At 39.4% G+C, this 25,640-nt stretch overlaps 1 protein-coding gene across 1 annotated transcript in view; it reads left to right on the forward strand.

The window, feature by feature from the left end:
• The first annotated feature begins 10,048 nt into the window (after positions 1-10,048).
• The window catches only part of DKK2 (dickkopf WNT signaling pathway inhibitor 2), a 98,925-nt gene continuing 83,333 nt past the window's right edge, over positions 10,049-25,640 (forward strand). The window contains exon 1 of the mRNA XM_006096590.3: positions 10,049-10,922. Coding sequence (XP_006096652.1) covers positions 10,701-10,922 — 222 coding nt within the window. The 5' untranslated portion in view covers positions 10,049-10,700. The remainder of the gene's footprint in view (positions 10,923-25,640) is intronic.

A 25,640-nucleotide genomic window follows, 5' to 3' on the forward strand; every position in this document is an offset into this window, starting at 1 on the left:
GGAGCAGTTAGGGGGAGATCAGGCTGGCAGGCAGAAGTGGTTAGGGGCAATCAGGCAGGCAGGCAGGCAGGCAGGCGAGTGGTTAGGAGCCAGTGATCCTGGATTGTGAGAGGGATGTCCGACTGTGGGTTTAGGCCCAATCAGGATCAGGCCTAAACCAGCAGTCGGACATCCCCTGAGGGGTCCCAGATTGGAGAGGCTGGGTTGAGGGACACCCCCCCCCCAATGCACAAATTTTGTGCACCGGGCCTCTAGCATAAACATAACATTCATTGCTTTTTACAGATACATAGAACTCCATTGTGGATATGTCTTGAGTTTATTAAACCAATGCCCTATTTGTGGACATTTAGATTCTTTTCAAACATTACAAATAGTGCTACAGTAAATGCCCTTGTGTCTATGTCTTTTCCTTATTTTAATAGTGTACCTTTGGAATAGATTTCTAATAATGGATTACCCATTAAGTGAAAGGGAAAATTAACATGTAATTTTGCTAGTTTCCCAAATTCCCCCCACAAGGGATAATGTTATTTTGTATTCTCATCAACGTGTATGAATATGCTTGCCATAGACATATTGTTAAACATTTGAATTTTCTGCAGTATTATAGATAAGAAATGATATATTGATATAGTTTTATTATTGTATAAACTTTTTCATATTTTAGGTTATTTCATATTTTTCTCTAAGCTCTTTGTTCATATCTCCAGACTTATTTATTTATTTCTAGAATTTTTTTTATATTTTAGAGAAAGGAAGAGGGAGGGGAAAGAAGAGAGAGAGAAAGAAAGAGAGAGAGAGAGAGAGAGAGAGAGAGAGAGAGAGAGAAGTTTGGTTGCACACACCTGGACCAAAGATAGAACCAGATAGAACCGGAACTTAGGTATGTGCCCTGATTAGGAATCAAACCTGACACCTTTTGGTTTCAGGAGGATGCTCCAACCAACAAGCAACACTGACCAGGGCTCCAGGCTATTTTATTTCTAGAGTTGTTAGACTTCTCTTTTTCATTTAAAAAGATCTCTTTGGACAAGCGGGATTTTCACCTTTATCTCTGCTATAATATGTGAATAAATTTTTCTGTTTGTCATAAATTTTTATCTCTGTTTATAGTGATTTTTGCCATGAAAAAGATCACTTTTATGAAATCCAGTTTTTCATTTTTTTCCTATATCACTCCTGGATTTTAAATCAGAAGAGCATTTCTCTGGTTATGGAAGAATTCAGTTTATGAACAATGTATCCATGTTTTCCTTTACCGCTTGCATTGTTTTATTTTTTGCATTTAAATTGTTGATCAACATGGAATTTATTTGTTAGAGTATGAGAAATAGATCAAGTTTAACTTTTTTCATATGACTGTCTAGTTAAACCAAGGCTTTAAATGTCCATCTTTTAGCCCACAGACTTGCGATGCTGCTCCTGTCATATACCAAATGCCCATATGCTATTGAGTATACTTCTGAGTTTCCTATTGTGTCACATTGTCTTACAATGAGCCAATAAAAAATTAATGGCTTATCTCCATCTCCTCAACCATTACTCTTCTTTTTCAGAGTTTTCTTGAACATTGTTGGTTAGTCACCAAAAATATTTTTTATTAAATTCAATGCATTTTGAAATCACATTTCACGGAAAAAGAAACATGATGTCTTTTTTATTGTGATTACATTGAGTTTATTAAGTAATTTGGATAGAGCTCACATCTTTATAATGTTGAGGCTTCTGCTCCAACAATAATGTATAACTTTACACTTGGTTCAGACTGCTTTTTTAATCTTTTGGGTATACTTGTTGTCATATAGATTTTATACATTTTTTAGATATATATATATATATATATATAGTATTATTAATTTTTTGCAATTGATATGGGATCTTCTCTCCCATTATAACCTCTACATTGTTTCTTTCTTATATATGAAGACTAGTGATTACTGGATATTAAGTTTAAAAATTATTTTTTTCAGTAAATTCTGTTTTTTGGTTTCCCAGATGTAGACTTACATTATGTCCAAATAGAAATAGTTTTACATTTACCTATCTAATTCTATGGCTATACTTGATTTTTGTGGCTTGATTGAATGACTGAGCACAGTGCTCAACAGTAACGGAGATTGTAGTCATCCTCACCTTGTTTCTTGCTTTTTAATTTAAGCATCAAGTGATTCCCTACTAAATAAAGATGCTAACTTTTGTTATGAGGTATAACAAATACATTTCCATTCTATTTGTTAATTTTTAGCATGAATGATGTTGGTTGAGTGTAACCAAATGCTTTATCTGCATCTATGGAGATGGTCATATTCTTCTTCTTAGCTCTATTATACTGAGGGAGCATATTGATGAATTTCCTAACCTCAAATTTCTGAATAAACCCCGTTTAGTTATGGTGTATTGTTTAAAAGGATTGTTGCATTTAGTTTATTACTATTTTATTATTTATTTATTTCATCACATCAATATTCACAAAGAGATTGGTTTGTTGCTCTCTTTCTTTCTCTCTTTCAACTTGTTATTGCATATAGCCATTATATAATACTTTCTCTCTCTCTGAAGACTATTATGTATATTGAGTTCTACAGGTAATTGCATATTTTGCTAGTATTTATTTCAATGTCTCCCCAATCATTGTGGTTTTCTAAATCTTGTTTTCTGGTAATTTCTAGGGAAGGTTTTGTAAATAATATTCCCTGACCTCTTGGATTCTCAAACTATTTTGTCTGTACCTTTGTACAAGTAGCCAGAGAAAGTTTGAGAATGTAGTGGTAGCAAGTGGGATTACATAGGTATTAATTTCTAATGCATTCTGCACATTCATTGGACCATTTACAACATTGTTTATTCGCCTGCGGTTTGAATTTTCACAATAGACTTCAATGCCCTATGAGCAACCTCTGCATACAGACCTTGACAAAGGAAAGTGGCTCTCATGTGTAGTTGGGCAAGAAAAAGCTGCCTGTTTTTGTTTGTTTGCTTGTTTTAAATCTTGGCAATCTAAGATTTGAGAAGTATTGCAAGCTCTTCATGGGAGGAGTAGAAAGTATTTTTTGTTTGTTTGTTTGTTTATTTTGTCAAGTCCTTCCATTCACTAACATTGATATAAAAAAGGCCTGTAAACACTTTTTTTTCCAGAAAGGGTACTTTGTAATAATCTAACTCTTTATCCTTCTTACCATTGATAAATGTGCATTACTGCCCTCTGCTGCATGAACTTGAACCTCTCCTAGTCCTGTAGACTAATAATAACTGTGTAAGATCATTGATTTTTTTTAAAGCAAATCTCTGACAGTTAACTGGAGGTCTCCTCTTGTCATCAATAATATCATGATAAGTTGAAATTTCCATTCACCACATACATAGATTTACTTAGAGGGATTACTTAGAGTGGTTTCCTTACAGGCATTTTAACATTAAATGGTCACTGGAAAAGAAAATCAGAGGACCATGTGTGCCATATTCAGAAAGTATACAAATTAACTTATATTTAACAGTCTTTGGCTGTAAATGGTGTTGTAACAAGTATAACTTTTGACCTGAACTTGCAATTATGAGTTTTTTTAATGGATGACCTAATACAATTATGGAAACATATAGAAGGAAAATCAGATAATTCCATGAATTTGAAAATAGTACTTAGAAGGTTGTAAATGTAGTTTGCTTTTCATGTTAGAAAGGGTGCCAGTTTGCATAATCCTTGGCCCAATGTCAGCTCCAGTGTTAAGGAAACAAAATAATAGTTTTCCAAATTTGAATAATTCGGTTACATACAAAGCTCATATTTGTATATACAGTTTGATACCTAAAAGGCAAATTGATCAAATAATTAAGAATTTTATTTTCTTATTAATGAAAATGCACCATTGGTAATAGAGAATAAAGCCAACCCAATTTTAGAACATGGAACTAGTTGCTATGTTCTAGGAGACAGTATTTGATCTTAGGTATATACAAATTTGCACTTATGTACTTGATATTAAAAACCCAAAATAGCATTTAATGGATTTCAGAAAGAAGTAAAAAAAAAAACACAATAAAAATTAAACTAAATTTAAGCTTATTCTAACTCATGTTTCTTGATATTTTAAAAAACTAGTGGTCAAAGTACACATACATTAAAAAATGATTTCATGAGCACTTTCAATGAAATTAGATAGTCCCTCTGCTTCCCCATATTTAGTACTGCCTTGAATTAATTAAAGTTACTGTGATTCCAAGTGACTATTAATTTACTGAATAAATTGAACAAATCAAATTAAACAAATGGACAAATTAAGTTAGTAACAAAAGAGCTTGCTGATTGCTAGACCAATTCTATTTCTGATTGCCACTTCCTTTTTCTTTGTTCTACCATGATTTCATTTTTGTATCTTCTACTCCTATATTTTATTGTTTCCATCTTTCATTAACAGCGTGCTGTTTTTCAAGGTAGAAATGACCTTAGCTCCCTGGCACATAGCTTGTAGTCTTTGTTTTCTTTTCCAGGGCCCGGTGGAATCTTGACAATCACATTCAGACTCAGTCAGCTGGGTTTATGTTTAGCCATAATTCACACAAGGAAGAAAGGTCAGGAAGTTAATATCATTAGCACAGGCCAAAAGTAAAATGGTAATAGACAAATTTAAATAATATTTTTAAGTGTTAAATTTAAGAACTCTGGTAGAGTTTCAGAAATGTTACTCTTTCTCCAAATGTTTTAATATACATGATGCCTATAAATCCATGTTATGAAGGAAGTGTGCCCCCCCCCCTCAAAAAAATGTTCATATGTTGAAACCCTAACCACCAGCATTTCAGAATATAACACATTTGGAAATAAGATTATTAAAAATGTAATTAAATTAAAATGAGGTCTTTATGATAGTCCCTAAGCCAATATGACTAGTGTCCTTATAAGAAGAGGACATTTGGACAAAGACAGAGGGACTACTCAGTGAGAAGGAGGCCATCTGCAAGCCATGGAGAGAGGCCTGGAAGAAATGAAATCTGCCTTCCCCCCAATAAAAATAATAACAAAAACAGACATTTAAAAAGTCTGTTACTAGAGCCCTCTCCCATGAGGTCCTGTCAAACCACCCCTCCCCCCAGCTCTAACTTCCTTGTGTGATTTCTGTAGAACCCTGGAGGGCTAAGAAACAAAGTTTGGAAGCCACTTGTCCAGGTTATCCAAATGTTGTTTATTTTGTTGCTCATCAAGATGAAATTTTTTGCAATGAACCTCTCTCAAGAATTAAAGGTATTTCTCTTTCATTGCCAAGTATAGTACTGTTCCTCAAAATGAATCTCGAAATAGGCTGCCAGGACTCAGCAGTAGGAGTAAGTGGACCACCAAGAAGGCTATGCAGTGAATAGAAATGGCAGAAATTATATATCACAAATGTTATCACATATGGAGATTGTTTCTAATTTCAGTTCCATCACTCATGAGCCAATAGAAATGTGTCTACCTGAGTTTCTGACTATATTACTTGCACATATTTTATTAGTTAAGTTCAGGCTCTCAGAAAGGTATCTGTTCAGTAATTCTCTTCATTTGGTTGGCAGGTAAAGCACTAAGAAGGTGATTGATATGTCAAGGATAAAAGTAAGCACTGGCTAAGCAATTACATTACCTTGAACCACTTCACTTGTGCATGCTTGTGTTTAAGCACAGCTAGTGCCTCGAATGTGAGTAAGAAGGCCTTCTCTCATTAACTGGTCTTGTCGACCCTCAGATCAAGGCAGAAGACAGTTAACAGCTGAATTTATAGCAGGGATCAAATAGAAAATGCAATCAATACAAGGACATCAATACATGGTACTGTTGTTTTTCAGGCAGACTGAGAAACATAAACTCTTACGTGAGAAAATACAAGCGTGAGTATTGCTAGAACATAGAATCAGGTAGCCTGGTTTACTATGGAGGAAAGCCACATAACTGTCTTCTCCAAACCCTTTAACATCCAACAAGATGAAGGTCTTTCATGTCCATCTTGTGTGGGCAAGATGACTTGGGGTCCTGTAGGAACTACTAAAAAGTAATCTCCCTTCCCAGGTTTGCCAGAGTACCACGCTTTTATTTTTACTAAACTAAAATGACCACAACTAGTGTCATTTCTTTGGGTTCAACCACAAACGTAGGAGTGTTGTTTCCCTATACAATATTAAAATGTACTTGTGAGAAAAAGGAAAGACTCTGGGGACTGCCTCTAATTTTTTTTATTCCCAAGGTCACACGAATGCAATCCATCTGCCCTTCAGCTACCCTAAGAGGCTGGATGGGCAGAATTCAATAGTGGATGAGGACGGAGGAAGGCTCAGAGCAGCAACTCCGGAGAGAGGCCAAGGGCAGGTTTCAGTGAGGTACGGCCTTGACAGTGGACTGCAAGCCTCTCCATGGCCAAGGCCCTGGCTGATTCACCTTTGTATCTTCAGGGCCCTGAACTTAATAAATATGCAGTGAGTGCATGAACAACTGCTAGACTGTTGTAAGAAGTGCTTACTAATGCAGAGAGGGAGACAATGGGCTGGAAAACTAGAATAAGGTGATGAGGTATCCTTTTAGCTAACCTTGGGGTTAAGTATTCAGAAGGAAGCCTGGATCCAGAAACAACTGCTGAGATAGTTGTGGTTTTTCTAGGAACTAAAAAGATCCCAGAACTGGAGGAGCTAAGTACAAGGGAAGAATGGGCAAAGGGAAAACTGTCCACAGGGGTACTTTCTTCTGGACAAGAGAATCCTATTCTTACTTTTCTATACAGTGTTGCTTTTATAACTTTTCTTCCTAATGATGTTATTGCAAGAGGCATAAAAATCTATTTTTCTAATTAAACATGAAGCCCCTATCTTCATACTTATTAAACACAGGAGGAAACACATGTGGGGTTATGACAGTAATCCAAAGACTATGTTTATTTGCAGTTAGTTGATTTTGTGCATGCATATCTACTTGTCAACATACGGTTTATGTGTGTCTGTTTCTGTCTGTTACACTATTTCACAGAGAGCATTTGGATCATAAATGAAATTAGTTTTTACCTCCTTTTAGTCCTAAGATATAGTTCTGTATGTTTTAGCATTTGATTCCACAGTACAATTATATATATATATATATATATATATATATATATATATATATATATATATGTGTGCAAGGGAATTTCATGTGAATTTTAATTTTAACTGTAAAATTGACTTTGGGAGTTTGTAGGGTGTTGGGTAAGCCTTTGAGGTAATCTCTTTATCATGATACTCCAAGCTGAGGGGTTTCTTGAGAGTAAATATGCTGAGTATATCACTTTTCTTTTTTAGCAGTACTATCACAATAGTTAGGTGGGATCTTATTTTGGTTGGAGGTAAAGAAAGAGGAAACTGCTGGTGGGAATGTAGACTGGTGCAACCACTATGAAAAACAGTGTGGAGTTTCCTCAAAAATTTAAATATGGAACTGCCATTTGACCCAGTGATCCCACGTCTAGGAATATATCCCAAGAAACCTGAAGCACCAATCAGAAAGAATGTATGCACCCATATGTTCACAGCAGCACAGTCTACAATAGCTAAGACATGTAAACAGTCCAAGTGCCCATCAGTAGATGAGTGGATAAAAAAGCTGTGGGTACATTTATACCATGGAATACTATGCAGCAGAATAAAGAAGGATCTCTTACCCTTTGAGACAGCATGGAGGGACTTGAAGAGTATCATGCTAAGTGAAATAAGTCACTCAGAGAAAGACAAGTTTCACATGATTATATTCATATGTGGAATCTAAGTAACAAAATTAACTGATGAACAGTATGGATCCAGACACATGGAAGCATGGAAGAGTGTGGAATCTCAGAGGCAAGGTAAGGGAGGGCGGGTGGATAGGAGGTAATCAACCAAGGACCTTGTATGCATATATGAACAACCCATGGACACAGACAATAGGGTGCTGAAGGCATGGGGGGGGGGGGCTGGAAGGGGTCAATGGGGCAAAAAGGGGACATATGTAATACTTTCATCAACAAAGAATTATTTAAAAAAAGAAAGAGGGAACTGACATAAACAGGGGAAGTGACTTCAAATTTTCTTTTGGTTCATCTGAGTCTGTTCTTTAGCAGAAGGTGGATACCTACACCCTTCAAAATAGATGCAGAGTGACTTCTTGCTACATAGTGAGCTAGTGCTTTTTTGTCTTTACCTTTTGCTTAAAATACTATTGAAAACTATCTAAACCAGTCGACTCCTAACTTAATTTCTCCATTTCTCGAATGTTTTCTGATTGACAAATCAGAGTAAAGGCAAAAGATACGCCCTTCTGTGAAGTCTGAGCTCTGACCCCAAGTTCTTATTTATAGAGCCGGGTCACTTTCCTTGCCCTCCTCTGGTGCCTGGAATGCTCCACTTGTCCTTAAAAATCCATTCCTGGGCACATATTTTTAAAAAGTAAAAAGACATTTTTAAATGTGAAAATCTTAGCCTACGGAAGCGCAAGGCAATCCAAAGATAATAACGAAATATGCCAGAGGGCTCCTCAAGTTTTAATTCCCCCTTTGCTTGTGTATTTAAAACAACAACAACAAAAAAAAACTTTCTGAAAATGAAGAATTATCCAGACTCACAAAGCTGGTGCTGTCTGAGAGAACCCAGCTATAAATTCACACTTTAGACTCGGCCTTCTTTGGGGAAAAGGAAGAGTCACTACCATTCGCACTGAGCGACATGTGTGAACTCTCACTCCTGGAAGGGCTGGCTGGTGTGTGCCAGGATCAGGTGTGAAAGCGAAGGAACCAGGTAGGAACATTTCCGCGGTGCAGCTGCGTGGAGACGCCTCCGCCCCTAGCCGTTGGCCCCCACGCTGGGCTGTACTGCCTTGGTTTCCCTGCGCGCAGGCATTGGAGACAGAGAAGGAGAAATGCAACAACTTCGGAGCAAGCCCTCGCCTTGCTTTGGAAGCTCCGGTTGCCCTCCGAGGGCGAAACCTCTCTGAGCCAGGAGCTTGCCTGGGACAATTTATCTCCTGCAGTACTCCCGCGCCTCGCCCGGCCGCTGCCACTGGCGCCCCCAAGCGCCGCACGCCCCAACTCTTCTCGGAGCCTCCTTGGATCTTCGCAGCAGCGAACCGGACTTGGGGAGCCGCGGGGTCTGGAAGGAGAGTTTCCCATGGAATTCCCAGGGGCTAGGAGACAGGACGCCAAGGAAGGCGGCACTCAAAGGGCGCCCTGTCCCCGACATTCCTCTCTGGGATTGCCTCTTTGCGAAGGGGCAGCTGCCTGGCGAGGTAGGGATGCCGTGGAGCTGTGAGGCTCAAACCCAGGGAACACGCTGGAGCGCACCCCACTCCTCCCAGCCCCTCACAGACAGGGATAGAGGCTGCGTGCGTGTTTGGGTGGAGAATACCGAGATAGAAAGTCCTAAACGCCTCCTAGGAGAGAGAAAGGACCATCTTTCCAACCTTTCGCTGGTGGCCTTTCCCGGGTTACACAGCCCCCCTCCGGATCGCTGGGCACCCCGTCAGCCGCGCCAGCACAGCGCCCGCCTCTCGCACCCCCTGGGAGGCACCGGCTAGAGCCCAGCCTGAGCGCACAGACCACAGTATTAACACCCACATGCCCACCCCCCTCCGTCTCCTGCGGGGCTTCGCAGCGCTCCCCGCGGAGTCGCGGGCTGAAGAGGGACCGGGATGGAAGGAAGGGGCTGGCGGTCCCCGGGCGCGGTGGCGGCGAGCCGCTGTCCACTTCCACTTTGGCACCCCGTCTGTTCCCACAGGTCCTCCCAGCCCCTGGGGCTGTCCTTAGGCGTCAGGAGCCCTCACGTTCCCCTGGGGGCGAAACCCATTTTCTCAATGGTGGGGTGGAGGGAGATGGGAGGGGAGAGAGGGAGAAACAGGAGGGGAAGCCGCCGAGGGGAGGCGGGGAGGGGGGCGGGAACATGGGGGGTGAGAAAAGCGTTTTCACTCTTTTGTCACTCTTGATTGGGGGCGGAGGGGAAAAACCACTAAGTGAAGCTATAAAAGCCAAGGGGGCGGCGGCGGCGGCGGGAGCGCAGACGCGCGGAGACCGAGACCGCGGGAGCGGAGCGCGGGACCGAGCGCCCGGAGCATCGCGGCGGCGTCCCTGCGGCGCCGGGTGTGAACCTGGGGCGGACGCTCCCGCAACCTGTGCGCGCGCGTGGCGGGACCTCGGCCGGCCTCGGACCTCGGGGGCTCGGTCTGCGAGCGGTTCCTGAACTCCCAGTATAGCGCCGGCTGACATTGCAAAGGCGGACTCCAGTAGGGGAGAAAAAGAGGGGAGAAAAGCAACGGAGGCCAGCATAGAAGGGACTAGTGTAGACCTTCTGAGCGATCCGGAGCATTGGACCGCGGAGACCCGGGCGGGACCGCGGAGGTGCGGGGCCGGGAGCAGCGGAAGCCGTGCGGTCCGCGGGGCTGAGTCTTCTGGCACCTCGGGTCACGCCTCCTTGGCGAGAAGGCGGGTCACCTGGGATTGCTTGCAGCTACTACAGAACTTCCTGCCCTGGTGGTGAAGTGGGTCTCGCCTGGGTCGCGCTAGCTCCTGGTTTGAGGCGTGGGACTGAGTTCGCAAGGTGCTGGGACCCCGCAGCCAAGAGGGGTTGGGGAACGGAGTCTGCGAGCCTCCGCGCCCCCAGTGAGTGGCCCGGTGTCGGGTCCTCCCTCCCCCGCATCAGAATCCCTCGGGCTTTGCGCCTCCCTCCCCGGGACCCCTCGCCCGGATATGGCCGCGTGGATGCGGGGCAAGGACTCCTCCCGCTGTCTGCTCCTACTGGCCGCGGTGCTGATGGTGGAGAGCTCGCAGCTCGGCAGTTCGCGGGCCAAACTCAACTCCATCAAGTCCTCTCTGGGCGGGGAGACGCCTCTACAGGCCTCCAATCGATCTACGGGCACATACCAAGGACTGGCTTTCGGCGGCAGTAAGAAGGGCAAAAACCTGGGGCAGGTAGGAAAACACCCCAATGCGCTCTTCCACCAGGAGAGGGAGGGACCAGCGCTCTTGGAAAGTCCTTTGCCTGGTGCACCTTGATCTTCCCAGTGCGCTCCCAGGTGTGGCGCGCGGGACAGGTGGGGAGGGGATCCCAGAGCAGATCTTCGAGGGTGGAGGAGGCCGAGGAGGCCGAGGAGGCCGGAGGCTGCTGCAGCTGCTGGAGGGCGTGGAGCGGGCGGGTTAGGGTGCGGTCTCGCCTTTGCATCGGGACATGAGGCACGTACAGAGATCTAGTGCCAGCGGGTGGGGAGAGTGGCCAGAATGGTCCTTCTCCAAATTGAGCACAGCGATGCTGAGGATGATGTTAGTACCTAACACATAACAACTGGCCGTGTTCTAAGCGTTTCACATATATTTCATCTTCACAACTCTATGCGCGAGGCGCGGTTACTGCCCCCATTCAGCACACGGAGAAATGGAGGCACGGAGCAGCAGCTCTTTGCCCAAGGCATAAGGCTAGTTGAAGTGGCCCAGCGAGCGGGATTCCAATCCCCAGAGTCTGCGCCTGGGTCCTGGACTCTTAATCATCCCTTTTTACAACCTGGAGGAGTGGAGTGCTTACCCCCTTTCAGGTTCTTCTTTCCTCTCAAACGCTTTGTCTCTGCAAAGAAGTAAGGTCCCAGACAGAAGGCTTCAATAGGCGCACATTTCTCACGCCTGCAGAATTGTAAATAAATCACGCGGGAGGAAGCAAATAAGGAAATGACAGTGACAGCATCCTAGGCGCGGCCGACCGGGTGCCAGCGATGTGGCAAGGAAAACCCCAGGGGCATTTTTTTGCTAGAGGGAACTTTCCGTGGGCGTCTCTATGTCTCTGTCATACAGACAGATAGATTGACAGTCACATGTAAACAGTTACACAAACAGACGCTCACAGAGACAGGAGCGCACGCACTCCACACCAGCAGTGGTTGGCGCGCAGCTGCCAGGAGAGGGGGCCCTGTGGGCACTGGGAGCCACAGCTCCTCCTTCTGCTCCTTTTGTAAGAAGCCAAAACCAAAAGCCAGTTTGCCAAACAGCACACGCACTTCGCACAGCACAGCTGTCAACCCATGAAGGCAGCTCATGGCCCCACATACCCGGGTTTCCTTGTTTCATCAAAGGAGCTCACTGCAGCCTCTCTGTGCGCTCTGGGTGTCCTCCCTGCACCTTCACCCCAGCGCAAAGGGCAGGGTGAAGGGTGAGAACTGGGGCCAGTCCTGGCTGACAGCCAGGGAAGACTTGGCCCGTGCTTGGCCCCCGCCTGCCCTCTCACGGGACAGCTTTGCTCGGTTTGCAGTTCCAGAAGGCTTCCTGGGCTTTGAAATGTCAAACATTTCAGCTCTCCTCTCCAAGGAATACAAGGTCTGCAACCACAGGATGTTTCTTAAGGTCTCAAGGGAAATAAACTATGCATATGCATACACACTACACACATACATACCCTTTGCATATGATCACGCGTCACATATGTCCACACATACATGACTGCTATCCTTTTTCTCTTTCCTCAGAAACACCCTGGCATTTTCAATCAGAACGAACTTAACATATTCTTAGAAGTCCAGCATGAGATGGGGCAAAGGTTGTAAAGAAAAGATGCTCTCAGTTCAAATCAGCAGACATCTCTGAGGCAACTGACTTCAAATTCTACCTTATCAGCTGTTGAAAACAGATTGTTTTTTAGTTCAGCCAAGGACAGAGGAATGGACCCAATAGTGTTTAGATTCCTTTTGATTCCAATCCATGCTTAATCAGTAGGTTTCTGTACAGGACTTTCTGTTTCCATCACCACTGAACCCAATTCCCGATGTCCCTCAGTCAAATTATCAGTTATGTCATCACTAGACATGGGGTTATACGGACTAGACTGAGGGATGCACCTCAGAACCCAGCTTTTCCTTTATGTTTTGATAGTATGTTTATATATAAATATGCATAAAATGCCTGTTTATTTTCCTATATCTCCAAATATCTGTTCCTTAAACAGACTGCAACTCTATTTGAATGTCTTTATTAAACTAAAGGTTTATTTATTTTAAATATGAGTTGATTTTTTGGGGTTGAATTACTCATGCTTGCTATAACTTAGTGGTACTACAGAATATATTTTATTATATTTATTTAACTGCGATATTATATCCTTAAAATTTGTCCTTAGGTTTGTAAGAGATTAAAACATATCAGAGATAATGGTAACATAAAATAAAACCCTGAACTGAATTGCTGGAAGATAGCTGGGAAATGGGAGGGCTGTCTTTTGTATATTCTGGATTCTCACTTGTTTAGCGGGGGATGGCAAATGCGTACTGTTGTAAAGAAACAAACAGAAAAATCTCTCTTCTTTGAAGTAGCAAGAGGATCCTTTGAATATTTATGAGTTTCTTTATTTTCTAAATTCCATTAGTTATGTGGTCACCAAAATTCTTAATACTCTTATTTTTCAACAATGGAATGACAATTAGAAAAGACTATTCAAAAGGCAAGATGTCACTTCCTTTTACAAAGGAAAACTCTAGAATTGCAATGTAGCTAAGCTGAATTTTTATTCACCATAATAGAAAAATATGAATGGTTGAGAAGTCTGGAAGTATAGTGTCAAGTGGCCTAAATAATGTAGGGTCATCCTGAGGCCTGGTAAGTTCAATTCTCTCCCTTTCCCCCCATTCTTGACTGATGGATGCTGAAATATATGCATTTCAGAGATACAGGAACAAGGAGCTGTAGGATGCAATTTCAAGTAGGTTTATTAGACATTTACTCTTTGGCCTTCTATTCTGTAGTGAAAATTGTCTACTTAGTTTGTTTGTTTTTTTCTGATATACTTTCAGGATAGAATCTCAATATAAAACATGTATTGCCATTGCAGAGGAAACTATCCAAGACATTTCATAACTTATTAATCTACAAAAGAGAAAATGAGACTGAATGGGCTCCAAGGTTTTCTTGATTCACGGTAGCTTGTTTTCATATGAAGGAAACATTCTTACTTATAGGAATTCTACTTGTTATAGGCCAGGTGGATTATTCGTAAATCACTCCTTAAAAATGTGCTTTGAATTTCAGAAACGAGTTGGAGGGCTCTCAGAGAAAACGCGGTTTTCCAGAGGTGTTACAATTCTCATTCTTAGGTTTGCGTTCAAAGAAACAGCTATGAGCTATGATGGAAACTGACATAGAAAATTGAATGTACAAATATTCAGGGGATTGTACAGAAGTAGTGAAAATGTTTTTACTGAATTATTCACATTCGTGTGTTAATTTGACTTTCCATCTGCATCCATTGTTAATGAGTTTTAAGAAGGACTGTTTTGTTAGGACTGTTACTAATATATATGTGTGTCAATATTTATATACTTCAATTTCTAAAGAGACTATTGCAAATTTTCTAAATCAAAGGTCATTTTAAAAAAATACTATCGTATGGCTAAATATATTCTAAATAAGTACACTGTTGCTTGACATCACCTATGGAATTTGAGATTTCAACTTTACAGGATATCTTAAGAACAAATTTAAAAAATCCGGCAATTTATGAAATCATTTTACCTTTGCGATACACAATGATTTTTTGGGGGGAATGAAAATCCTTTTGGGTTTGTGTTTGTAATTGCTTCTTTTAGTCTTTACTCCTTGCTTTTTTTTTGACAAAGATTAATTTATTTGAATGCCAGGCTATAGAATTTTAAAAAGTTATGAATAAAACTAAGGAAAATAATTACATTTTAAAGGTAGATCAGCTTCCTAACATGGGTCTCTAATAACAAGCTGAAACTGTTTTACTGTGAATTCAGATTCCATGATTTTCTAATATAACTTGGACCTTTGGAGGACAGTGGTTTGGATGAAGTTATGTTGTGAAAAAAGAATGTTTGAAATACATTGAAACAGAAGCTACAGGAAGTTGGTTAGAAAGCATTAATCTTTGTATACTGCATTTTCTTTAATAAAAATGGTGTATCTATTTGCATGTACAAACACGCATGAAAGTGCTTCCTGAAATAAACCACACGCTCTATTTTCTATAGGTCATCTCCTCATTTTCTGAAATTATCCATGATTTTTTTTAACCCCAGCCCAACTTTCCCTCGCTGGAGAGTAAATATCTGCTACCTCCCGTGGACATCAATTGACACTAAACGAAATGAGGAAAGCAAATCATTTTGAAATTTTTCAAAATTAAAAGATTTTGAACCAATCCACACTGAGGTTTCTTTCCTTTCACTGTGAATGATTGAGAATTGATGATAGTGGATACAAGTGGAAGGTCACCTTATGAATAGCAAGAAAAGTATTTTAATGATAATCTAAGTATGAGCATCCATCATTTTATTTTTGCGCTAGACTAGAGAGCAAGGGACACGGTTACTTAGACTCACTCCAGCTGTGACTTGGACCCTACCATAAACTTCCTTAGTGCTTCCCTCTGACACAAACTCCTTCCCAGGATGTTTCAAATCTTGTATTTTTTAAAAGTAGAGAAAGCAATATAATAGAAAGGTAACTGATCTATTGTGTTCTAGGAGAATATTACCACTTCCTTTTATTTTCCCTGCACAATCATTTAAAATGTGCATTAAAATAATCTGTTAAATTATAGAGCCCTTTTATAATACTCAATATATTTACCATTTTCAACTCAGTCTCTTCTGAGTTCATTTCTTGGTATTGATGTAACATCGAAATAAATTACAATTTTATTTCTGTAACTCCCTGATGGCGCTTTAAAGTCATTTTACTTTATTATACCTCCAGCCACTTGTACTCATCTACAAAAAAAAAAAAAAAGAGCAGGTAAAGCTAACTCCTAGATTTTATCTGATGACTAAATAGATTTAGGCAATTTTGTGTCTGGCTGTGTCTCTTAATGAGTCATTTAATAAATTTTTGAAATAAAATTCATAATGATTAATAGGTGGACTTCTGCATTGTATAGAATTGCTTTAAGGTTGCATAGAAAAATTAAATATGGAATGAAAAACAAAAAAATATTATTGCTATGTAAGGCAAGCAGAAGTTAATTTTCTATTCCTCTTACATCCACTCTTGCCAGGAATAAAGAAGAGCGACATATTTTTGTCTAATTGTTGGAATTTTTTAGGGCAAATATAAACCAGTCTCTCAAACAAAGAGGTCAACTGATGTAAAATATGGGATTTTTTTTCTAAAAACATTTGTCCACAGGAAGAAAAGTCACCATCCAAATATTTGAAATAGTGACTTTCCAATGGGTCTTGCATGCCAACAACTTTGGGTCACTGCCCACTTCTTTGGATTCAAATCAAGGCATGAAGGACAGGAATATCACCAATATCTACTCAGAAGTCCTTAAGAAGAGTTCATTTCATCAGTCCTGAATTTTGTAGTGGTAAATGGAATCAGAGAGAACTTTACGGCAGAGGGATTTCAATATCTGATTTAAATTTCTTTGTATTTTAACTCAAATGATTCATTCTAAAAACAGGATTATTATTCTAACACTTGTTTCACAACCAAGGAACGTATAAACAGGTTATATCTGAGGGGATCTTAATACTAGTTTAGAATTATCTATGTGCTCCAAATAATAAATGTAAAAATAACACCAGTGAAAAACAAAAGTAGTAACTTTAAAAAAAGTTATCTCTCTTCCATAGTCAAATAAAATAAACAAATGTACATCAGATATATGTTGAAATATGTTAGTGTCTAATTTAATTGATTGATTCTATTTATGCATTACATTTGGTATGCAGAATAACTCAAATTTATATATTTTCATAATAATACAAAATTTTAACTTCCCCACCCTGTCTAAAACAAACAAATAAATTCAATTAGTGAATAAGTACACTAAGTGGTAAAATAAATCAAAACATCACAATTAAGGGAAGTGACTTCTTCAAATGGTAGACCTAATCAAATATTTTCTAAAAGATGTTAGTTCTCTATATTATGATTCATCATGTGGAATTATATATTCTTTTCTTCTGAGGACAGGAAGAAAAGAGTAATTTTCAGAATATTATTTCCTTAAACTGGCTTGCAAGTAGTCATAGCATACATTAGATTATCGTAAGCGGTTCCATTTATTGATTATTTACTATGTACCAGCCACTGCTCTAAATGCTTTATTTAAATTAAATCTTGCTTCTCTCAGCAGCTTTGAAGCAAGTCCTAATATCATCCTTATTTTATAAGTGATGGAATATTTTATAAATACTAAAACAATAATACTCCTGAGGCACAGAGAGGTTATGCAATTTGTGCAAATCACACAGCGTTAAGTGGAGAAAGCCAAAATAATGTCAGAGCCTGCCTACTCAACTACCAGGGTATGCTGCTATAATTTGCTAAGGCTATTCTGGACTTAAGAGGAACATGGGCCTTTATTGTATTCTTCCCTCTGTATCTTCTAATGACATGGGTATAAACTGTAGGTTCATTAAAAACCACAGCAAAACCCAAGCCCTCTGTTGCTGCCAACTGCTGCTACCGAGCAGCCAAAGTGTGTTAGCACTTCATGGTTACAAAGGCAGGCCCCAGACCCCTTCAGCATTTTCCTCTCTGCCTTTCCTTGCCTCCCTGCCAAGAATTCTTCCCTGTCATCAAGGCAAGTACCCCCCCCCTTCCCGTTTCTTTCTTTACTCTGTCCGATAAATTATAGTGTTGCCCAAGTAGAAGATAATTTTGTTGGATAAACTATATTTCTCTTCTTTTCTCATGGCAACTAACGCACACTCCCTGTACCTATCTCCCTGCATCTGCGTGTCACCATGTGCCCACTGACAGCGGCAAGCTGAGGGCTTCTCTATGGCCTCCCTGCAGTGGCTTGAGGTTGGTTCAGCTGACATCCCACTAACCAGAAGGAAAAGCTGTCCAGGTTGAGAGTCTTCTCCTGCTTTCTCCCTACTTCGACCCACTTCAGTTTCCTAACAGGCTCTCCATTCCTGCTCGCCACACACTTGCTAATGTCTGAAAAGTCACATAGTTCTGGTTCTTTTTATTTTTAAATCTGCAAAATAGGATAACAATACCACCAGCAGCCATAGTAATAATCACACTTCCTGGCTAAAGGGAGAAAGAGGGAAGTGCACACGTAGTTACTGCGCCGAGTATCTTTATTACTGCCACCAGCACAGAAATAAGTAAGGCCAAGTGCTCGCGCACAAAATAGAAAGTGCCTGCTTATGCTTCCCCAGCGAGCTGGGAGGGGCAACTACATTAATGCATGTCACATACATGAAGGAAAGGAATGAGCTCAATGACACACTAACTCCAAGAATTGTAAAACAGAACAAACAGGACAACACACACAGACACACACGTACACACACACATGCATGTGTGCTATCACATTTCTTGTATTGCATGTTAACACTAAGAGGGATATTAAGACATGTTGTAAAAACTAATTAATTGGTGAAACTACACAGAAACAAGGGTACACCATATATTGAAAATATAATCACGATAAGTGGAGGTGCTGACAACCACTGCAATATTAGCCATTTTTATTAAAAATATATATTTATTGATTTCAAAGAAGAAGGGAGAGGGAAAGAGAGATAGAAACAATTTTCTCAATAATGAGAATCATTGATCGGCTGCCTCCTGCACAGCCCACACTGGGGATGAGCCTGCAACCCAGGCATGTACCCTGACCGGGAATCCAACAGTGACCTCCTGGCTCATAGGTCGATGCTCAACAACTGAGCCATGCCGGCCAGGCGCAATATTAGTCATTTAAGCACGGGAACCATAACAATGGAAGAACATGCTAGAGTCCACTGCCAACAACATTAATTTGATACTCTCCAAAGTAAGACAGCCTCTGCAAAGGCGAGCTTCTCCGCTCTGTGCAGAGAGCCGGGAGCCCAGCGAGCTTGCTGAGAAGGGGGAAGGTTTACGACCCTCTTGGAGTGTAGCTCTCCTGCTAACAGGACTCAGAAATTCAGACTCATCATTCCCACATCATACTCTTCACTTTCTTTTCTTTTGGTTTGCTTTATTTGAATTTTTTATGATTCAGGTAAGGTGGAAATATTTTCACAATGTGAAATTGAGAGTGAAAGTCATCTCCTTGAAGTGCATGATACATTTAGCATGCTGGAAACAAACCTTTTGCCATTAAGTATCTAATAATGAACTAAAAAGAGTCACCCAAATGTGGGGAAGGGGGAAAGGCTGTCATTTCAAACGGATCAAAATGACAGCTAACATTCAGATAAGAGTCTTCATTTGCTCATTTTAGCTTTTACTTCATCTTAATCCTTTGAAATTTGGCTCAAAAGGCGTTTTGTTAATTTGGGAATCTGAAGCCTTTTTCCCCCCAGTAAACACCCTCTGTACTTTTTAAACTGTTGTCTATCCTTTATTCCTTACGCATCCCTTTGCTTTCGTAATATTACATATTTCTATTTTCCTCTCTGGCTCATTTCTCTTTATTGCTTTTCACTGATTGTTCTATAACCTTCTACTCATGGACGTGGGCATTTTCCACATTCTCTCCTTAGTCCTCTTTTCTTTCTGTTCCATTTTCTTTCTTTGTTAATAGTATTTCCTTCTTTTGAAATCATTTCACATATGCAGATCTCTACCGTTGGCTTGATTAAACTCCTGCTGCCTTTTTGCCTGCTCAACTCTTTTGGAAGTTTTTCCAGAAACAATCATACAAAAGTTTTTTATATAAATTAAACCTTTTATCTCTAACTTCAAACTGTCAGTAATCAGGCAACCAAATCTTTAGTATTTCTCTAATTTACAGGATTCCTTCATTAATTTTGATCTCTTTTGCTGATTTATTGTCATCCCAAATGCCATTGCTTTGACTCAAATCATTATCATTTCTGATAGACTATTACACTATTGTAACAGTTTAGTACTTTTTCAAACTATATTTCACACAACATCCAATGTGAGCTTTCTAAAGTAAAAATCTTCATTTATATACATATCTAGAGCATGAAATAAAAATTTCTCAATATGCCCCACAATTATCTTGTTTCTTTCTACTCTACCCCTGGGGCTACACAATCAGGGAGTGCAAAGTTGAGATGTAAAGTCAAGCAGTTCTACTTGAGAATATGTCCTCAGGCACCACACTATGCTGCCCCTCAGATAAATGGGATGCCAGAGAAACCAGCTGGAGACTAGCTGCTGGTATGTTTCTGAATTCATATGTGATTAAATTGTTCAGATAAGTCAGTCAACCTGCTCATTGCTTACTTACTTCTTAGGTGTATTAGATGTGATCACAGTAAAAAAATTATTAGACATATGCTGGGTCCTTGTTCTGTGTAGCTATAACAGCAACTGTAACCTTCTTGTGGAATCCAGTTAGAATTTTAATGTTGAAAAACAAACCTAGAAATTGTCCAGTTCATGCCTCTATTTCTCATATCACATTAGAAATAGCAATTTAATGAGTTTTCCTTTTTATAATAACTTCTAAGGATGGACGCTTATATTGCTTGTATCTCTTAGTTAGCTAGTCATCTTAACTTTCATTATGATAAGAATGAGAACATTCTGCTTTCTGCTGTAAGTGAAGCATGAATATAACAAAGCAGTGTATCAATCTCTGTATATAAAAAAATTCAGTATTAAAAAATATGTGATCTAGTTATTATTTTTCTTTCTTCATGGGTAAGACTCTGGTTCCCTCTGTGGAAAGTCAGCTGAACTGAAAGAGTAAGACCATTTCCATAAACAGTCAAGAAAAAGGTCTATTCACGCCAGACATTATGCTGATAATGTAAAGAGGCGCTGCCTGCCTTTTCTTTTCCAAATATTTAAGAAGAAATTAATGTTTTCCTTTGTAAAAGACCCAATGATCCCTGAGGAAGCCTGCTCTTAATTCCATCATTTACAACACACTAAATTAGTGGGAAGATATAGACTTACAAGGAATTAGAAGTAAGGTAAGAAATTACAAAGTTGCACTAGGAGGAAGGTAGGAGTCTGGTGACCTCGGGATGGATTGGTAGAGGGGATGTGTTAAAGTTCTTACTACATATAGAGTGTATAGATAGAATATATGCTAGCATATGTCAAAGAAAGAAATTTGATAAAAATGAAAGATCAAAATGATGCCACAGATTTTTTTAAATAAATGCACTCTAACATTATTTTTCAAAATTAGTCATTATAGACAACCCGTTCCTTTGATATTGTCATTTAGACCTTTTTTTGAAACTAATTTTAGAAGTCATCTATATGTTTATTTATTTGGGGCCATAACCTTATGACCATAAACAATATTATACATATTGATTAACATCCACATTCAAAAATTAGCTCTGAGTGATTTTGTGTTGTTCCCATACACCAAATATCCCACAGAAGGTGAGTTTGTAAAAAAAAAAAAGAAAAAAGAAAAGAAAAGAAAAAAAAGTGGTGTATTTTTGGAAACAATTCTCAAAAGTTCCAAAGACTTTCTCAGCTATGACATCAGTACTGAGGTTACAATTGTAAACCCTTCAATGGGGATGAGCACTTTAAGATGGAAAACCCTCAGTTGGGTTTATAGTCTTAATTTTTTAAAAAAAATGTATGTAATATTGTTTTGTAATGAGGTCTTCTCCATTAGAGGAACCTGGTCAAAATTTATATAATATGGTTACTATTTCTCAGAGAATCATGGCGTTCATGAAGCAATTAATAAGAGCAAGCAAGCAGTAAGTTCCCCACCCCAAACCCACTCTTCCTGAAAGAAGAGGCAGGAACAAATTATACCAGTATAATTCCATAGAGACCAGTTTGGTGACAGTTTTTTTAAGTGCCACTTACTAGATAAATGCATGAGTTGAGGCAAAAAAAAAAGTCTGTGAAAGGTTATTATTTTTAATGCAAACATACCCAATTAAAAGTTCAGAGGAAAAGCCAAACTGCTTAACTCAGTAAAAATGTTTTTGCAATTGTTCAAATTAATACAATGCTTCCAAAATGCTCTCTGGAAATTCTTGTAAATTTCCCTGCTTGCCTATTTGCCCTGCTGCTATCTTCCAACACTCTTCAGAAGGAAATAGCTTTTTAACAAGAAAAATCTTGAAATTACATTTCCAAGGGGTCTTGGCCACACCAGCTGCAACACATTGTAACTGAATTTTAGTCTCTATTGGTTCTCATTGTTATGTGCAAGTGACCAACACTCAGGTCTTATGCCGTAGTCCTCCTTGTGATTGATTGCAAATTGGATTGGAGTGTGCGCTGTGACATCTTGCTAGAAAATACAAACGTGCAACACAAAAGAACAATTTATATTTGATGGCCTGGTACTTAAAAATTAAGTGCCAAAAATATAATTCTGTTCTTAGTAAACATCAGTAAAGAAGAGTTTAGCCCAGCCGGGCAAACTACGGCCCTCGGGCCGGATTCGGCCCCTTTGACATGAATAAAACTAAAAAAAAAAAAGACCGTACCCTTTTATGTAATGATGTTTACTTTGAATTTATATTAGTTCACACAAACACTCCATCCATGCTTTTGTTCCGGCCCTCTGGTCCAGTTTAAGAACCCATTGTGGCCCTCAAGTCAAAAAGTTTGCCCACCCCTGGTTTAGCCCATTCTCACCGGTGATTCTGTTTTATTAAGAAGTCCACTTCTGGGAGAGTCAGAGACTAACTGGAAAGAATGCTCTGATGGCTGAGACCAGAATGTTCTGAAATATCAAGATTTAAAATACCTTAGGGTATCAAGGCAGAGTGGGCAAAGCAACAGACAAATTAATAATTTTGAATCCATGCTATCAGATTTAAGAATTATAAACCCAATGAAGATCTCATAGCAATTATAATGAGATTTAATATAAGGATTGGAAGGAGTGATATTCTGAGCTAATATGTATGGAAAGGAAAGGAAGAGCACAACTGATAGCTACCTGTGACTTACACACAAAATCAAGCAGGACAAATAGGCCAACCTCCAAATCATAGCCATTGCCCATTCATGGATACTGCAGTCTGATCTTGAAAGTGGTATCACTATACATTTTCAGTACATTCCAAGCAATAACTTACAGCCAACATCAGAACCTACTTTATGTCAAGAACTTTGTGTTATCTCACTTAATCTTCTCAATACCCTTTGAGTTTCTATCATGTGCAGAGCACAGTGAATGTTTGAGGGAAGTAGTTAGGCAAGAAAGAAGATGCTAGAAAAGTGACCACATACCAGTACATTATGAACTAGCTCAGCATTTGGTATAATGTACTCCCATGATGGCTAAGCTTCAAAATTAGTTATTTGATTACAGTTTTAATATTGAATAGTTTTGCCTTCCTGAGTTAAATGAGAGACCACTTGATTTTTTTTTAAATTAGTGAAGGTGAATGAAATTCATATGGCCATCGGGTCATTGGGACATCATACAAATGGCCAGTAGGTACATGAAAATATGCTGTATAACATTAATCATCAGGAATGTGCATATCAAAACCACAGTGAGACATCACCTCACACCTCAAAAAGACAAGAAATAACAAGTGTTAATGAGGCTGTGGACAAAAGGGAACCTTTGTATATTATTGGCGGGAATATAAATTGGCACAGCCACTGTGGAAAACAGTATCGAGGTTCCTCAAAAAATGGAGAATAGAACTAGCATATGATTCCAACAATTCCACTTCTGGATATGTATTCAAATAAGATAAAAACACTACTTGAAAAGATATATTGCACCCTCATTGCAGCATTATTTACAATAGCCAAGATATGAAAATAATCTGAGTGTTCATCAATGACTGAATAGATAAAGAAGTTGTGAGATACATATTATTCAGTCATAAACAGAATGATATGTTGCCACTTGCAACAACATAGATATACCTCGATGACATTATGCTAAATGAGAAAAGTCAGATAGAAAACAAATACCATATGATCTCTCTTACATGTAGAATCTTAAAAAAATACAAATAAACGGACAAACTAAAAGCTTGTAGATACAGAGAAAAAATTGGTGGTTGCCAAAAACAGAGGGTGGAGGAGGAAGAATAAAAAGTATTTGTTTTAAATTAAAAGAACAAAAATGGAGAGATAGCACCGAAACTGAAGAGTGACACAACTCCTTATGAAATTAGTTTAGCAAACATGTCTGAATATTTTTTATGTACTTCATTTCTTGTACAAGATATTTTTAATTACACAGAGACAGACAAGCATGTTTTACTGGAGCAGGCCTTGTATGAATTGAGAAAAAAATGATCAACGGCATTTAATCTGAATTGTGAATAATTTCTCAAGTCTGTTAACATACTTGAATTAATTAAGATTATGCGTCTTGGTTCAAGTGAATTAAGATGAATATTCTGATTTTGGTCAATTGGGATCTATGGCATGTAATTTTTCAGGTCATGTTATATTATAGTTAGTGCATTTTCAGGATAATAATGCAACAGTATGTATATTATAAAAATCTAAGTTGTCTTTCCATTTTCTTCCCAATATAAAAAAGTGAATAAAATTATTTTTCCCATATTGGGGGTTTATTTTATTTTATTATAGGAGTTTAAGGACTTCATAGAACTGTGCTTGTAGACTAGAAACATTATTGAAGTCCTTGTCTTCTCATGTCTGATGAAGAAACCAAAATTGCTGTAATATTCAATGGGATTAGCTACCATTCCCCATTAAAGGAAAAAATAAACATTATAAGTATCTGATCATTACTAAAAGGTAGCATTGCTAAACAAGCACTTAAAGGTAGTTTTTGGGAAATTTAGCCCCCAAAATTGCAAAGAAGTCATTACTAGTTTATTCTCTTCTAGATGTCAGTTTTAGTGCAGGGAGAAAAAGACAGCTAATACTAATTGTTCAATAGCTTCTGGATTGTTCACCATGTTTACTCTGATCAGAATTCCATAAATTATTAGGGAGCCATGGTGTGGGCCAAATGTCTCATTGTGTTTTAGGAAGACTAAGGAAGAGAGGTATTCCCTTGTTGGTCTGATAATTGCAAACCCAGTGGCAGGAACATAGAGCATTTTTGGAATGCGCACATGCTTAACACCTGGAATTTTCTGAGAGTTATAGTCATACTTCATCAGTCACCAGAATGAAAAGCCAAATGCCGATCTGAAGGAGGACTTCTGAGCAATTCTCCTGGAGCTAGCAATATACCCTACTTGTCATCTCTCAAACATAAGCTTTTAATCCCCTCTTCCGAAAATTGTTTATTTTAAAATATGAGAAAGGCTAAGGATGTCACAGCTGAGCTGTGAACTTTCTCTTTAAAGAATCCCATTCTTCAAACCCATCTTCAGCAAAGAAACTGGCACTTCATGTGCTGAGCAGATGGTGTCCTGCAGAACTGGCCAGCCCACATGTGCAGCTGGGCCTATCTGGCACACAGGTGTCCTGATTTGGACCTTCTTGAAATTCTGACACCACACTTTCCTCCACTGGGGAGTGTGACTTGGCTATGCTCCTTATTTCCAGTGACAACAAATATACTGGCCTAACAACAGCTCCGGCTAAGGTGGTAACATAACCCTCTAACTCACATTTACCTCAGACCCAGAGCATAGGGTTTGTCCTAAGAGTCTGGGCCACCTTTTTGGTTTTGATTTCCTCTTTTATATAATCTTTTGTCATTCATGTCTCCTCACTTCACCTGCCTGAATTTTGGGTACTTTTCAGAAGAGTGAGAAAGGCCCTCCGATGGAGAAAATGCTTCTGCAACCAACAACAAAGATCAAAACTAAACATAAAGTC

The sequence above is a fragment of the Myotis lucifugus genome, unplaced genomic scaffold (genome assembly GCF_000147115.1).
Source record: "Myotis lucifugus unplaced genomic scaffold, Myoluc2.0 scaffold_182, whole genome shotgun sequence".
NCBI classification, from domain to species: domain Eukaryota; kingdom Metazoa; phylum Chordata; class Mammalia; order Chiroptera; family Vespertilionidae; genus Myotis; species Myotis lucifugus.